At 36.2% G+C, this 16,889-nt stretch overlaps 1 protein-coding gene across 7 annotated transcripts in view; it reads right to left on the bottom strand.

Annotated features, from left to right (window-relative positions):
• The window catches only part of adgrl3.1 (adhesion G protein-coupled receptor L3.1), a 299,214-nt gene that overhangs the window by 48,725 nt on the left and 233,600 nt on the right, over window positions 1-16,889 (bottom strand). For all 7 annotated transcript variants that reach the window (XM_066720389.1, XM_066720391.1, XM_066720392.1 and 4 more), the window contains exons 16-17: window positions 3,911-4,120; window positions 367-587 (exon numbers count right to left, since the gene is read on the bottom strand). In XM_066720389.1, the coding sequence (XP_066576486.1) occupies window positions 367-587; window positions 3,911-4,120 (431 nt within the window). The remainder of the gene's footprint in view (window positions 1-366; window positions 588-3,910; window positions 4,121-16,889) is intronic.

The raw sequence follows: 16,889 nt of genomic DNA, 5'->3' as shown, positions 1-16,889 counted from the left end.
AGCTCCATAAAAACTCTTGGTTCATGAAAGTAGCAGGACTGACTGTGATAAGTATGTGTACCCGGGCTCATGGAGGATAAAATGAGCCTGTTATGGTAACATCCTTCCCTCAGGACTTGGCAGAGCAGTCAAACCTCTGTGTTGGCAACAGCCATTTTAACATAGTGGGTTTGTCACTCTGTTGGGGCTGTGTGGATCAGGTGCTCAGAGGTGTTCCTGAGAGGGAGGGTTGAATCCGAATGGTTTAAAAGTAAACCCTACAACCATTTAAGCTTTATTAAAAGATATATCATCATAATTTAAACTAAAAAGTCATAACCACTACCAGAAATATTATTTTCTACAGCTCCAAAAGCCGATACTCACACTCTGTCAGTCCCGTAGCTCCTGTAGTCCACCGCGGCGGACACCGCCACGATCAGCGCCGGGACACCATATCCCACCAGGTAAAAGTACTTCCTGCGGGAGTGCTCGCTCTCAAACACCTCTACCAACATGATGTAGAGCTGCACCCCCTCCAGGAACATCCATGTGAAGGCCGCCAGGAAGAAGAAGTGCAGCAGTGCCGCGAAGACAGCACAGGCAATCTGGCAAAACGGGCAAAACACAGAACATGGACACATCATGTGTGGTATTTTTACTCGCTAACCATTGATTGGTTTCATTTTGTATTCCTAGGTTTTCTGATATATTCACTGTGATGAACTGCAGGCACTTTCCCCCCAAAATCTTCATGCTTAGATTTTTCAGTATCTACCTTGATTGTTACCTTACAGTTTTACGTTCTAAAACCCTAAATGTATTTTTTGCAATGTTATAGAAACAAACACTCTTCATAGTATTATACAAATACAAATGTTGATGCTATTGGTGATTTATTTCAAAAATAATGGCTAATAAATACACAAAGACACAAACAAGAGCAATAACAATCAAGTAAGGCACAAGCTACGTCTACCAACAAAGGATATAATCCTCTGCATGTGTCTATTTAATTTCTTATATGCAACTCCTTTATGTAACTGATTCTTGCATTATTGCTTGTCACAATACAGATTGTGATGTTAGAAATCAAACATATCTCCTCCTGGGCACTAAGGCCACCACAGAATACCGTAAACACAGGGGGATTTATTTTCAGGCTCTGTGCACTGTTAACACATTGCAGGCAGGAATGTGCACTTTTCAGTCTCAAAGGACCAACAGGTCTTTTGAGTAACTTACCAGATTAACTTTGGGAAATATATAGTACATAGGATTAGATGCTAGATCCCCAGAAAATTCAGAGAAACAAATAAAATAAAATACAATTTCTTCTTTATATCTTTTCCATTTTCCAACAAAAACATTGAATGCTATATATATGTATATAGATAGATAGATATATAGATAGATAGATAGATAGATAGATAGATAGATAGATAGATAGATAGATAGATAAGCCGTGACATTAAGTCTTTGGAACATTAGTCTGAGTTTAGAGAAGGATGTATTTCATAAATATTGTATCTAATGCATTATGTGTTTCATTTTAAAAAGAAAATACCATTATATTTACTTAATTTGTTGGCATTTAGATTTTTAGATGTGCAGTGTAATGAACTGTTTAGATCTGCTTTGCATAGCCCAAGGTGATTTCCAATGGCAGACAGATTTCCAAAATCAAAGGAGAACGTGACATACATTACAAGCTGACAGCCAAGACTTGACATTTGGCTGAATTGTAACGGCTTCTTTATTATGTTAACCTATAGTGACCTCTCTGGGAAGCCTGCATTTGAAAACAAGTAAAACAAACTAAAAAAAAAAAAACTTCCACATTAAAACAAACAGTATCATTAACTTTGCAGCTACTATTAGAGTTTTTATTTTATTTTAGGCAAATGCTATGGGACAACAATGGTACATACATCTTTGATTTATGATTAGCTTAACAGTTTAGGGAGTTGGATCTAAGGGCAATATTCTCTCTGTAATTTAATCAACACATCTATTTTATTTGCGCTCGTTTGGACAGTAGGCAGACATGACCATCAATCTTAATTATCCAAGGAACTAGTAATTAGCTATTTAATCTGTCAATAAATACTAAATTAAATTAAATAATACTGTTTTTTACTACCATTATTCTCCCATTTCCCCTCCTCATCAGTGTCCTGGACCAAATCAAGTCTAACACACTCGTCATTCACTAATTATTATTAAAATGCTTGAAAAAATAGATTTTTTTTTGTTTGACAGAGGATTTTTCCTTCTAGCTAATACAATACATTTGATACTGTGTTCTTAATTTGTGATTGGCAAACATTTGATTTGATCATTATTCAGTTAAAAAAAGTTATATGTGAAGGACAACCCCTCACATTAATAATACATTATGTGATTAAGAACAACATATGTTGTGTCTTATTTTGTACAATCCATGTTGGTTACTACAAAAATGCTTCCCCACCCTCATATTTCAACAAAGTCCCGCGTCAGAATTAACTCACAGAATGTGTTGTCCTTTATTGAAATAACACGTCTTCTAAGAGTGTAATTTAACAATACCTTAATAGTGAATCTAAGCTTTTTGCACTTTTTATTGTGTCCCCAGAAACAATAATGAATGCTTTAGCTGTACAGCCAGTCCTGTTTTATTTTGGCTTGCTTTATAGAGATTGGGACATGCACAGTGACTGCACAGCCTAATTCTGACAGGTTTTATCAAGTGCCTTCCCTCCCTGCTCCATTAATCGTCAGTAGCTATAGTGCTTATATAACCTAAGTAAAGCAATAATGGAAATTTGCTGTGCTGTTGGCTTTTTACTATTATTAGAACAACATATCATAACAACAATAGTAATAACATAATTAATTAATTGTATTATTATGAATTGTTATTATGCCTATCTTCTGATTCATGACAGCATGCAAGCCCTCTGCATCCTAAATGGATGGAAGTAGCCTACTCTTTCATCATTTCCATCCAGTGTTTTATGAATGATATCCTTTACGGCGCAACATTGCTTTTCAGCGTGTTTAGTAATATTTAAATACACACTCCCATTATTTTATTATTAATGAGTCTGTTTGCAGTCAGAAGACCAAATTCATTCTCAAAACAAATGCACATGTGTACATGTGCGAGAAAAGTGTTGTAATGCTTTTCAGTTTTTGCATGTAATTTGCCCCACTGATTCTTCAGAGAATGGATATCTGATTTTTTTTTTTTTTTTTCATCCTCTATGTTTTTCCCATTTTCTGGTTAAAGATAATACCAGATAATACCAAAACAATGTTTTCCATGATAAAGGCTGCAGCTTTTAGTTGTGTTTTAATTACGGAACAAGAAAACATTTAGTAAATGCTTTCACTTGACATTTTTGCCAGTTACCCAAATGAAACCGATGAGAAGAGGATGAATGTTCCTGGGACCATCTGGAAAATCACTGACCCCAACAAGATTTTATTTTTCTTCAATATTATCTTCACATGAAAAACTGTTTTTAATATAAATTACTGTGACACAGCAACCACTGCTTAACATTCCTTAATATGTTTTGAAAGCTTTGGTATTTGCACTTTTTATGATTGTTCTCTTTAAATATGTGCTGGTAAATAAAACAATTGCAAAGTATTACATGAATACATGCAAAAGTTTAAGAAATCACAAAACATGTTTAATTTAAATCCACAATCTGCTACTGGACTACCCTGTGAACCGTGAGAAAAAAAACAAACAAGAACAACATGTCGATGGACTGGCATCTGATAAACCACTTTATGAAAATTAGAAAAATATGTTAAGTTTATTATTTTAAAATTATCAATCTTGAAATAAGAAAAATTATGGTGAATTGACATTTTCCGTCAGTACAATCAGTATAATACATTCTTTGGCACTGATGCATTAATGTATTAATCTTACCGGCTGATCAGCACGATTTATCCCGATGAGGAAGAGTAACTCAGCAACGAAAAGGCTGATGCAAAGGTTTTTGTGGATTGTGTTGCGGTCACTTTGAAGACCCCGAAAGAAGCAGAAAGTAAAGATGCAAATCAACAGGCAGACCAGCGATAGAAGGATCCCAACCCAGGTGATAACATCCAAGAGCATGTCATGCACTGGATCTGTATTCTGTAAAAAAAACAAAAACAGAAGAAAGACATTTAATTGGATGGTCTTGATCCATATTGGAATTGATACATTAATAACTGTGCCAAAGACATCTACTTAAGGATGTTCCTCAAAAGTCTCCTTTGTGTGGTGAATACGGTCAACAATCCACCTGTAAGAATATTTCTTTGTCAGGAGAAGAAAACATGCTGTGGTATTAATATCCACCTGCTGTGAGATAACAGTTACTTAATTTAGGCACTTATTAATTTAGGTACAGTAAAGCTAAACTAAATTATTATATTAGTCAGTGTTAAATATATCATAGTTTTATAACAACTCCAAAAACACATTATTCAGGGTCATTAGAATGAGAACAAACAATAATACAAGACAATTAACACATTCATGCTTATACTGGGCAGAATGTATTTTAAAATTGTCAGTGTGATTCATTCTTTGTATGTAATTTTTTTTTTTTAACCTGCAAATACAGAATGAAGTGGGTTCACATACTCCTTGTTGTTCAAAAAAAAAGATGAATGAGATGGATTGAAACTGTATGAAATACATTTAGATAAAGCTTGCTTCATTTTGACTGGTTTCCTTGTGTGAGAAGATGTTATAAATAAACAACATAATGCAGGGATCTTTGTGAATCTGGCATTTAAGTATCAGATAGGGACATTATAATTTATTAACATAATATAATTACTGCACTCAAATACTCTGGGCGTCTGCCGTTGCTAACAAAATGCCCTATGGAATATTTTGTCTACACCCCATGATAAATTATAAGTTGAAGGAGGTCTGGAAAAATGCTTTAATCTAAATTGCATATTTATGGTTTATATTTACGATATTTCTGTAACACACTCCTTTGGCTTGTTGGTTTGCAGCTAAGGAAAACAATAGTTAAAGATGGAGAAGGCGAGGGATCAGAAACAGAAAATTCACATATTAAATTAATATATACCACTTTATTCTAGGCCAAATATCGGACAATATGATATGTGATGAAACTGTGATTGCAGTAGTTTGAACATGTGAGTAGGGTATAAGTTATTTTTCATTCATGTAGTCAGTTGCTTCATTTATGTGTATAATGTAGTCACAGCTCCTCAGATGATCACATGTTCATGCAGAGATGCCCTCAGGCATGAATTTCAAAGCACTTATCCATCTATAATTATGCTTATATGCCTTCTGTATTACTTGCTTCTAGTTGGTGTAGATGTGGTTGGTAATGTTTACAAAAAAGTAATTTGCTGTCTCCTGAAGACAGGGAATGGCGGATTTGTTCTTTTCAGGGGCTGCAGTGGAGACAACTTGAAGAGAATAAGAGATATATAAACCCCATATGACAGATGACCGGGTGATTACTTGTTTCTGGCTGAATGCACAAACAATACTGAAATTACGTGAGCAGTTATCAGATGATTTGCAGAGCTCCTCTACACACAGCTTTGCCACTTTGGTGGCAGTGAATATAACCTCTGCACTATGATTTCATGCCACAAGGGGGGTTCAAACCCTTTCAACAGAGGGACCTCCATCTGTTGTTTATTTCACTTTTGAAATTTTACTGGATTTATGTTAAGCAGTTTTTTATTAATATTCTTATACTTACTCTTATCTTTTCCTTCAATTCACAATCATCCTTAACGTGTAACTCATGTTAGCTAACCCACTGGCTTGAAGGATGCCAAAATCTGTTAAGTCTATGGCTTGTGGAGTTGTTTCATATCAACTCAGAACTGTATGAATAAGTACTATTTATTTCCCTGTCTTTAAATACCTAGGTATAGCATGTGTTCTATAAAGCATAAGTAAACAACGGTGAAGTAGTAAGTTGAAGCTGGTTTACATATATAGTAGATGGTAACATATTTTTGCTATTCCATATTGAACAATAGTCAGATAAAGTGATAAGAAGAAACTGCTGCTTGATCATACCTATGGAGGTAAGAGTAGGGGATCATCTCTGTATGACAAATTACACATGATAATTCATGTCTACTGATGGCCTTGCTTGATCTTTTTACCTGATGAGGCATAGTGCACAGGAGACCTACAATGTATCCAAAGCCCTCAATGCTTATTTTGCAAGTGTAAAAAAAGCTCTTTATCTACTTTGAAAGGCACCTATGATATGGATCACCATAGTATATTTGTTGCTTTGTCACAATACGTTGCACACATTTGTTGGCTCAATCCATCACCATCTTACTTCCAGCCAGGGCTGCGTTGCCTTCCTAGTGATGGATTTTCTGCAGTACAGCTACTATGTTCAGGGATAAGCTGATTGCAAAGGCACCACCAACCATGACCCTTGTGAAATCACTGAAATTCTTGCTCAAAGGAATTACTTTACAGACTAAAGAGCTTTATGTCTTAGCTTAAGTTCTAGTTTTTTTGTTTTTATTTTTTTATTAAAAAAAAAAACTTTCTGTGGCATCCCACCCATCGTTCTATTGTATAAACACATTAATCTACTCTTTCAATTTTGGCTGCGTTTTTTATATTTCTTTCTGGACCCATTGCTTCAGTGATGAAATTTAATTTGGTTCAAACAGAATTGCATGCAATCCATGGTTACCAATTCCTGTGTGTTACAGTTTGAAAGATGATTCCCAGGATAAAATGAGCAATGTATTCAAATGTTTCCTTTTCTGACCCCTGCTATTATGAACATACTGCCTCGTGCAAAATAAATATATAAAAACAACAGGCATCTGTGGCCTAGACATCGAAGGCCATTTTTATTCCAGAATTTACATATCTGAACAGATCTGGAACCTGCATTGAAATAATGTTAATGCCCTTACTCTTGCAAATTTCCAATAATTAAAGAAATACAGTAGACTTTTTAATTTTGCTAGAAGGCATATACACTCACCTAAAGGATTATTAGGAACACCATACTAATACTGTGTTTGACCCCCTTTCGCCTTCAGAACTGACTTAATTCTACGTGGCATTGATTCAACAAGGTGCTGAAAGCATTCTTTAGAAATGTTGGCCCATATTGATAGGATAGCATCTTGCAGTTGATGGAGATTTGTGGGATGCACATCCAGGGCACGAAGCTCCCGTTCCACCACATCCCAAAGATGCTCTATTGGGTTGAGATCTGGTGACTGTGGGGGCCAGTTTAGTACAGTGAACTCATTGTCATGTTCAAGAAACCAATTTGAAATGATTCGACCTTTGTGACATGGTGCATTATCCTGCTGGAAGTAGCCATCAGAGGATGGGTACATGGTGGTCATAAAGGGATGGACATGGTCAGAAACAATGCTCAGGTAGGCCGTGACATTTAAACGATGCCCAATTGGCACTAAGGGGCCTAAAGTGTGCCAAGAAAACATCCCCCACACCATTACACCACCACCACCAGCCTGCACAGTGGAAACAAGGCATGATGGATCCATGTTCTCATTCTGTTTACGCCAAATTCTGACTCTACCATCTGACTGTCTCAACAGAAATCGAGACTCATCAGACCAGGCAACATTTTTCCAGTCTTCAACTGTCCAATTTTGGTGAGCTTGTGCAAATTGTAGCCTCTTTTTCCTATTTGTAGTGGAGATGAGTGGTACCCGGTGGGGTCTTCTGCTGTTGTAGCCCATCCGCCTCAAGGTTGTACGTGTTGTGGCTTCACAAATGCTTTGCTGCATACCTCGGTTGTAACGAGTGGTTATTTCAGTCAAAGTTGCTCTTCTATCAGCTTGAATCAGTCGGCCCATTCTCCTCTGACCTCTAGCATCAACAAGGCATTTTCGCCCACAGGACAGCCGCATACTGGATGTTTTTCCCTTTTCACACCATTCTTTGTAAACCCTAGAAATGGTTGTGCGTGAAAATCCCAGTAACTGAGCAGATTGTGAAATACTCAGACTGGCCCGTCTGGCACCAACAACCATGCCACACTCAAAATTGCTTAAATCACTTTTCTTTCCCATTCAGACATTCAGTTTGGAGTTCAGGAGATTGTCTTGACCAGGACCACACCCCTAAATGCATTGAAGCAACTGCCATGTGATTGGTTGTTTAGATAATTGCATTAATGAGAAATTGAACAGGTGTTCCTAATAATCCTTTAGGTGAGTGTATATATTTCTGACCAGTGTCAGCTTCCAGTTCCAAGGATATGAGTTCAAGTCACTTCTTTTACATCAACTACTTGATTCAATTCAGTGCTTTTATTTACACAGTGCAGCCATATTTCTGTTCATTATTAATTTCTGGTGAGTCTGCTTTATATTCTAATAGACAGATGTGTAGAATCTCTAAACCTGCAGCTCAAGGCACACATTGCACAGAAATGGGAACTCAATAAACCTCTCAACCCCTGCAAATCAGAAAGATTGCTTGCTATTATACAGTCCTATGGCGAGCCTTGCAAAGATTAAGTTCATCTAAAAAGAAAAAGTAATAATAGGGTGAAAAAAAAAGATCAGATAAACCCCTTGAAGTAAAGCTTACTGTGCCCAGTTGATAAATCAATGGGAACTGCGGGACAAAGCGAGTTTCTGTCCATTTTATTGTGGAGTAAGCAGGAACAAGTTAGTTGTAAATCCTCCCAGGACACTGGGAATATTGTGTCACATTCTTTTCTGAAAAGACAGCTGACCTTTCAAAGAAGTACTCATAGTAGAAAAGCAAGCTTTTACTGACGAAAATAATAATAATATATTAAAAAAAGAACAGTCTGCAATGTTCTGGTTAAAAGCACACTATCAGGGGGTCCTCTGTGACTCACGTTGTTAAAATAGCATATAAAGTGTTTTGTAGAGTGAGCAACTGGAAGGTCACTGGTTTATGTCCCGGTCCTACTCAGCTGTAGATCTTGGCTGGGGACCAGCAAAGTGCACCACATCAGTCTAGACATTCCTTTGGGGAAATTGTCTAAGTCACATTTACCTTGCCCTGCCATAACATTCTCTAGAGAGCAACAATCTGCAGAGGCCAGATGAGGGGAGCCCTGCCTTAAGTAACTTGGTAATATCTTCTCACAAGGATCCTTGGGGAAAAAAAACTGTATCTTAATATAAGATTATATCACAAGAGTGTTATACATTTCCGAAGCTATGACTGCTGTGAGCAATTATCTTCCTCCTGACCTCTAGCAAGGAGTTGTGCTTTGTCCAATGTTGCGACTAGCCATTCTAGTCTTCAGGGACCAATTCCAAATGTTGTTTCTGTGGAAACAACCCTGATATTGATAATTTTCTAAGTTCTGGTGCACCCTTTATATTTTTTTCTGTGCAGTTGCTGTCATTTAATTATCCATATAATCTGACTGGATGTTTATTTCATTTCATCATCTGGAGGGATCCTCAACATCTGTTTGCAAAGTGTTATCACCTTCAAATTTAAAGTGCATTTCATTGCTATAGTCTGCACTAGGTATTTAATTGCCTTTCCTTTTGTTTTCAGAACTAAGGTGTGATTTCTTGACTTAATTAATTTGGAGCCATGAGCATTGCTTCATACCTTCTAAGGGTAGACCTTTTTTGTTTGCTAACCCATTCATGAAACTGGCTGTTGAAAAACCTAATGGTTTTATTGCATCTTTCCATGTCTGATGATGTTGTCAATGTATATATTGTAAAGGTCAGGGTAATTTGGCACATCCTCTGATTCCTTAAGTTATCCTTCCACCCAAAGGGGAAGGGGCTTATGTCATTACAATGGGATCTGTGAACGGAAGGATACAGCATATAGGATACTGTACACTGTCACTCAAGCAATGCCCCCCTGCTTGTTATATAGAGTGAAAGGTACAGTACTCTCATTTTTGCCATTCCCATTGTGAATACTCTCTCCAGAAACGTGAGCATAAACAATAATCTTTCTGTATTAATATAATTAATTCAGAAGAGTACTTATCAATTGCTGTTTGCTAGCATTTGCCAAGCTAAAAAAAAAAATATTGTTAATATTATTGTGTCCTTCACTCCGTGCTGTGTATAGCAGTGTATAATATTATATATTATATATATATATATATGCACTGTATTATATATATATTTGCATTGTATTATTGCATGCTGTAGAGGAACCTCTTCTTTGCAGGGTGTCCTTTACAGCTTGCTAAAAGCAAGAGAGCCACGGCAATAAATCCGCAAGCCCAGCTGGGTCCCCGGTCTGCCGCACAGATCCCACCCACCTATATACAGTGGGGGAAAAAAGTATTTGATCCCCTGCTGATTTTGTATGTTTGCCCACTGACAAAGAAATGATCAGTCTATAATTTTAATGGTAGGTGTATTTTAACAGTGAGAGACAGAATAACAACAAAAAAATCCAGAAAAACGCATTTCAAAAAAGTTATCAATTGATTTGCATGTTAATGAGGGAAATAAGTATTTGACCCCTTCGACTTAGTACTTGGTGGCAAAACCCATGTTGGCAATCACAGAGGTCAGACGTTTCTTGTAGTTGGCCACCAGGTTTGCACAAATCTCAGTAGGGATTTTGTCCCACTCCTCTTTGCAGATCCTCTCCAAGTCATTAAGGTTTCGAGGCTGATGTTTGGCAACTCGAACCTTCAGCTCCCTCCACAGATTTTCTATGGGATTAAGGTCTGGAGACTGGCTAGGCCACTCCAGGACCTTAATGTGCTTCTTCTTGAGCCACTCCTTTGTTGCCTTGGCTGTGTTTTGGGTCATTTTCATGCTGGAATACCCATCCACGACCCATTTTCAATGCCCTGGCTGAGGGAAGGAGGTTCTCACCCAAGATTTGACGGTACATGGCCCCGTCCATCGTCCCTTTGATGCGGTGCAGTTGTCCTGTCCCCTTAGCAGAAAAACACCCCCAATGCATAATGTTTCCACCTCCATGTTTGACGGTGGGGATGGTGTTCTTGGGGTCATTCTTCCTCCTCCTGCCAAAGAGCTCAATTTTGGTCTCATCTGACCACAACACTTTCACCCAGTTCTCCTCTGAATCATTCAGATGTTCACTGGCAAACTTCAGATGGGCCTGTACATCTGCTTTCTTGAGCAGGGGGACCTTGCAGGTGCTGCAGGATTTCAGTCCTTCACGGCATAGTGTGTTACCAATTGTTTTCTTGGTGACAATGGTCCCAGCTGCCTTGAGATCATTAACAACATCCTCTCGTGTAGTTCTGGGCTGATTCCTCACTGTTCTCATGATCATTGAAACTTCACGAGGTGAGATCTTGCATGGAGCCCCAGACCGAGGGAGACTGACAGTTATTTTGTGTTTCTTCCATTTGCGAATAATCGCACCAACTGTTGTCACCTTCTCACCAAGCTGCTTGGCGATGGTCTCGTAGCCCATTCCAGCCTTGTGTAGGTCTACAATCTTGTCCCTGACATCCTTGGACAGCTCTTTGGTCTTGGCCATGGTGGAGAGTTTGGAATCTGATTGATTGATTGCTTCTGTGGACAGGTGTCTTTTATACAGGTAACGAGCTGAGATTAGGAGCACTCCCTTTAGGAGAGTGCTCCTAATCTCAGCTTGTTACCTGTATAAAAGACACCTGGGAGCCAGAAATCTTGCTGATTGATAGGGGATCAAATACTTATTTCCCTCATTAACATGCAAATCAATTTTTAACTTTTTGAAATGCGTTTTTCTGGATTTTTTTGTTGTTATTCTGTCTCTCACTGTTAAAATACACCTACCATTAAAATTATAGACTGATCATCTCTTTGTCAGTGGGCAAACGTACAAAATCAGCAGGGGATCAAATACTTTCTTTCCCTCACTGTACATATATATATATATATATATATATATATATATATATATATATATATATATATATATATATATATATATATATATATACAAGTCACACCTTGTTGAAAATGTGGGTTACATTCTTGAATTATACTGTGGATATTAAAACAATGCTGTTTCAGCTCTTGATCTTATGGAAAATAAGGGATAAGGAGAATCAGCCTTTGAAGCATAAAACAGCTCAAGGTTCAAAATAAACAAGTATATTACATTTATACTATAATATGGCTATAATGGCCTTTATTTATACCTATTGTATATATACAAAACATTATAAATAAGTGTAATACAGTAGTGTATCCAGAGTTGTGAAGGGCACGTTACCGTAGCCAACACAGATGTCCTCACAGCGAGTCTCACGGCGTCACTGTGAGAGAAGCATGAGCGGGTGGGGTGCACCCATCGTCATCTCAGTTGTTCATTGATCAGCACATACAGAAAACTAATCTCCAAAATCTTCCGTATCACCATAGAAACCTTCGGACAATCTAAACTGGTCCCTGTGTTGTATAGAACGGGTGTCTAAATATAAATCATGTCTAATCAAAACCGTGTAAAAGTGTTGTCACCTGTGTTAAACAAGGGCTTTTTTTGTGTATATGTATATATATGTAATTGAAGCCATTTGTATATACATATGTATAAAAAGTAAATTAAATTATATTCTACATGTGACTGGCTATGCCATACAGAATAGTTCTTAATTTGAAGCAGTGCGATTGCAATTACAAAAATAAACTATATATATATATATATTATAGCAAACATTATCCTTACTGCATCTCTTTCCAGGAGTAAATGCACACTTTTGTTTCTCTAAAAAAACTAACAATCAAATCGGCATGCATATTTTTGTGTCCATGTAAGCATTTGATGTGTCTGTAATATGATTGTTATAATGTAGTAATAATACAAATATATAATAATAATAATAATAATAATAATAATAATAATAATAATAATAATAATAATAAAGAAGAAGAAGAAATATATATGTATGTATGTATTTATCAATGTTGCATTATTTCTAAAATCCCAAAGGTGTGTGTATATTGTAAAGCCATACCTGGAGGTATTGCACTACCAGAGTTTTATCTTTTGTTTTCTATGATGATCTTAACAGGCTTACATTTTAACTCTTGTGAAGCAACTGTATTGGACAATCATTCATCCTGCATTTGCATGATTATTTTCCTTCCAAATATTGTACGCATTGAGAAACATCTTTTACTATTTCTCCACATAGTTCTGACAGTTGAATGAGTTTTATTATTTGTGCAAGCCTGGCTGAGTCGACTCGTGGGCGGATGCAATGCCATAGCTTCTTTGTTTTGATGTGACAACTGCTGGAGAAATGACAGGAGCACAATAAAATCAGAGTAGAGTGCCTGAAAAAAACTTGGCAAGTGACTGAAATGGAGCGATATACAACCTGAAGCATTTGTTTTTCACTTTTAACAGAGTGTGACAAAATTACCCACAAAGTTAAGCCATTTTCATGACAATTTTAGAGTCAGCAAATAGAAGCTGATAAAAACAAGATACAACACAACATAAAATAACATTTCCAAATCAACAGTGAATCCACTGAAATGTAGCCATGTTGTGTGTATGCACCACATTTTGTTGTGTTTATTCATAACACTAGTAAAAATGTTACACCATACAATTTTATGTGACGGAATAAACAATAGTGAATATTTGCAAAGTGTTAGATTTTACGTTATTTTATTATCATCTACAGTGTTGCACAGAATAGATGGATTTTAATATTTCCATATAGGTTATATGAACTGTCTTAAATCATCATGTAACTGCATAATATACTCCAGCTCCTGTATATCTCAGAAACAAGAAAAACCCAGTTTTGCAGTCTGTGTGATTTTATCACAATTATGCATAGTATTTGACAGCAGCCTTATTGAAATATGGTCTAGATTGCTAATCGCACTGTGGCTGGAAATGAATAAAACATATTTAAACCAGTCTGTATATACAATGCCTTGCTTCCCTGCAGCAGTTTCAACATTTCCTCCTTCTGGCCTCATTTTCATCTTATTAAACTCTTAGCATGATCTGATAAGATTATATAACAGTTATTATTAATTATTTACTTCCGATATTAACCTGGGAATTCCGGAGTGTCATTTGAAAAGATCAAATGTATTTGAATGGTGCCACTGGTTTATAATACAAATGACAAAGCACTATGGGTAAAGAAACAATTAAATAACAGATAACAGTTGTGATTTGTTATTTTTAAGTGTATTAGATATGAATCAAATGATAAAGCATACTTAAAAAAAATTACATTTGAAAAACAGCTATCCCTTTAAACACTAATTAGCAAAAATTACCAATTTTGGATCTCTAATTAGTTTTCTGATTTTTGTTGGGGAAACTATGAATATTTAGAAAGAAAAAAATATATCCAGGTGCCAACCACATAACATTCAAATAAAACCTTTAAGAACAGAGGCAGAGACAATGTTAGCAACCGTCTGCTACAACAGCTGGGAAAGCTTGGTTTTCCAAGAATGGCAAGTCAAATTAACCAGGTTATCGTAAAGCAGATAAGACCAGAGGCTAAGCAGGAAAAATTATTTACAGTAACTTATACTTTGATTCTACTATTACTTGGTTTGAGACAAGAATTCATTGGAAGCTTCCATCCCTCCAGAAGCATCACTGAGAGTTCAGTACTCATCTCCATGTCTCTCCAGTGTACTGTCCCCTGAAAGCTTTACTCACAATGCATTTAGTACAATGTGAACACCGTTAATATTTTATATTGTCAAAGCTAAATCAAACTTCTATGATTTCTATAAGCCAGAATATTTATCATATTCAGTCACATGAGGTAGACATCTTAGAGTAAAACATGTATTCATTCTTATGTTTATATCTTTTTTTAGTTTGTCTCGTGGTAAAAGCTCCATTAGTACTTTGAAATCCCTGTTGGTACATTTTCTTTAGGCAATGCTTTTCACAGTAGAGGATCCAATCAGTACAGAGAACAATTTAATCAAACCAAAGATGCAGAATATATTGCATCTTGGTTCGGATATTGAAAATACTAGGGCATGATTGTAATTCTTATTTTAGTGGCCTGTTCTGTGATAGAACACACATTGTAAGAGAGAATGCAAGTGATTTAAATGTACTTATTTTCTTATCTCCGATATCTGACAGAAAATCAAGATTGTTTGAAACAAAACAAGATCTATACATTTGTAGGCAATGGGGTTAAATGTTTTTTCCATGATGGAGCCAACATTGACTGCACAGTCTCTCGAGATCCCGAAGCAACGATTCATCTCCATTAACATCCAATCAAAAATGCAGTGACATCACCAATAATGAGATATATAAAAAAAAAACTCTGAAACATCTCCTTTTAATGAATTTTTACAGGCTTAGTAAATGACACAGACTTTTATTCTTCATCTATGGTGAAAATAGAAAACGTCCTTTTATGAACATTGAAAATAAAAAGGAATGATTAACTAGCAGTATAATTGTGTAATATAAATGAAAGGATTCACCTCTACTGTGGTGCTTTAGTCAAACCTTATCCCAATTCAGTTTCCAGAGATAAGGCAAGTGGATTTAAAAACATCCTTATTACCCTGATGATATGGCAACTCCAGCCTAAATCTTAAAGACGTTTAGGGTCTGATTACAACACAACACGGAGATCCAGATGGTACATTCAGTCTCTAGGAGTCGGCTGTGTTCCCTCTCAAACTACTTTCACCCAAATGCTTCATTCTGCCTGATACTAGATGTTTGAAACAACTATACACAGCACCAGGAAGTTCTACAATTATTCACATTTAGCTTTACCAACCTTCAAGTCTGACAATATAATAGTATCTTCAGCCACCTATTCAAATAACTGCTGCTAAACACTATCTGAATGTTTTGTTTTGTTTTGTCTTCCCAGGATACACCAGGGCCAAAGCAATCTCCTTCTATAATTACAATACATAGCATTTGATTTTGACTGCAACATTCTTCCATATCCCTTTAATTTGTTAATATGAACACATTATAAATACACAGTGTCTACCACACCAGCACTGCTGATTGAAAGAACAGTGAATCATTTGCTTTTGTTCCACCGTCTTAGAAAATGTTTGCTGCAGTGAGAAAACTTTTAATTTTTTTAATGATTATAGCTGTAGGCATTTTTCAGAATAATCAAAATAGTATAAAAATAAAATATGTAAAATTGTTCAATGTATTGCAATATATATATTTTTTAAATCAGGCACTATCTTAGCGGGACCATCATGCACTATATATTTAATTTACATACAAACAAGCAGAATCAAACAATGGATGAAGACAAAGTGTAGCCAAAACAGTAAACAAATGAAGCTGTGTGGAAGAAGAGTACTAAAGTGCCGTGTGGGATGAGCTTTGTAACCATAGAAACTAATGTGATCACACAGTTCTGGGAACCTCAGACATTTGTTTTACTGTACATATGTTTGGATGTAAAATAATCCTGTTCATAAAACAATAATTCAGCTTAATTTACCTGCTCAGGGCTAATGATAAAATATAAAATTCATGTATCACATATTTTGTATTTTATTATTTTTAAAACTACATTGTTAGAAGATTGAAAAGTAATAATATAACTAATGTATACAGAAACCCACAATATGCAGGACCTTGGTGAAACACACTTTGCCAATGTTGTTCTGAAGTTGTATATTTTAGATCAACAACATATGATGCTTTCTATGATTCACTAAAAAGGAACCTCAACAGAAACCCCTTCAATAGCACTCCATTCATTTGTCATTCTGTATTGAACAACTATTATGCATTGTTCATCAGAACTGGTATTCAGTCTTGCCTTTGGAAAGAAAAAAAATGCTTCCTAAGCCAGAATCCTGACTGATGAACACCAGCTAGTGTTCACGTACAGTGACCCATGACAGACTGTGGGTCTCATGTATCTTGCAAAAGCAGCAGTATGCAGTGTGGACAAAAGCCA

This window comes from Amia ocellicauda, chromosome 13 (genome assembly GCF_036373705.1).
Source record: "Amia ocellicauda isolate fAmiCal2 chromosome 13, fAmiCal2.hap1, whole genome shotgun sequence".
Classification (NCBI taxonomy): Eukaryota; Metazoa; Chordata; class Actinopteri; order Amiiformes; family Amiidae; genus Amia; species Amia ocellicauda.
The sequence above is the reverse complement of the archived record's forward strand: the minus strand, read 5'-3'. Positions and strand labels throughout refer to the sequence as shown.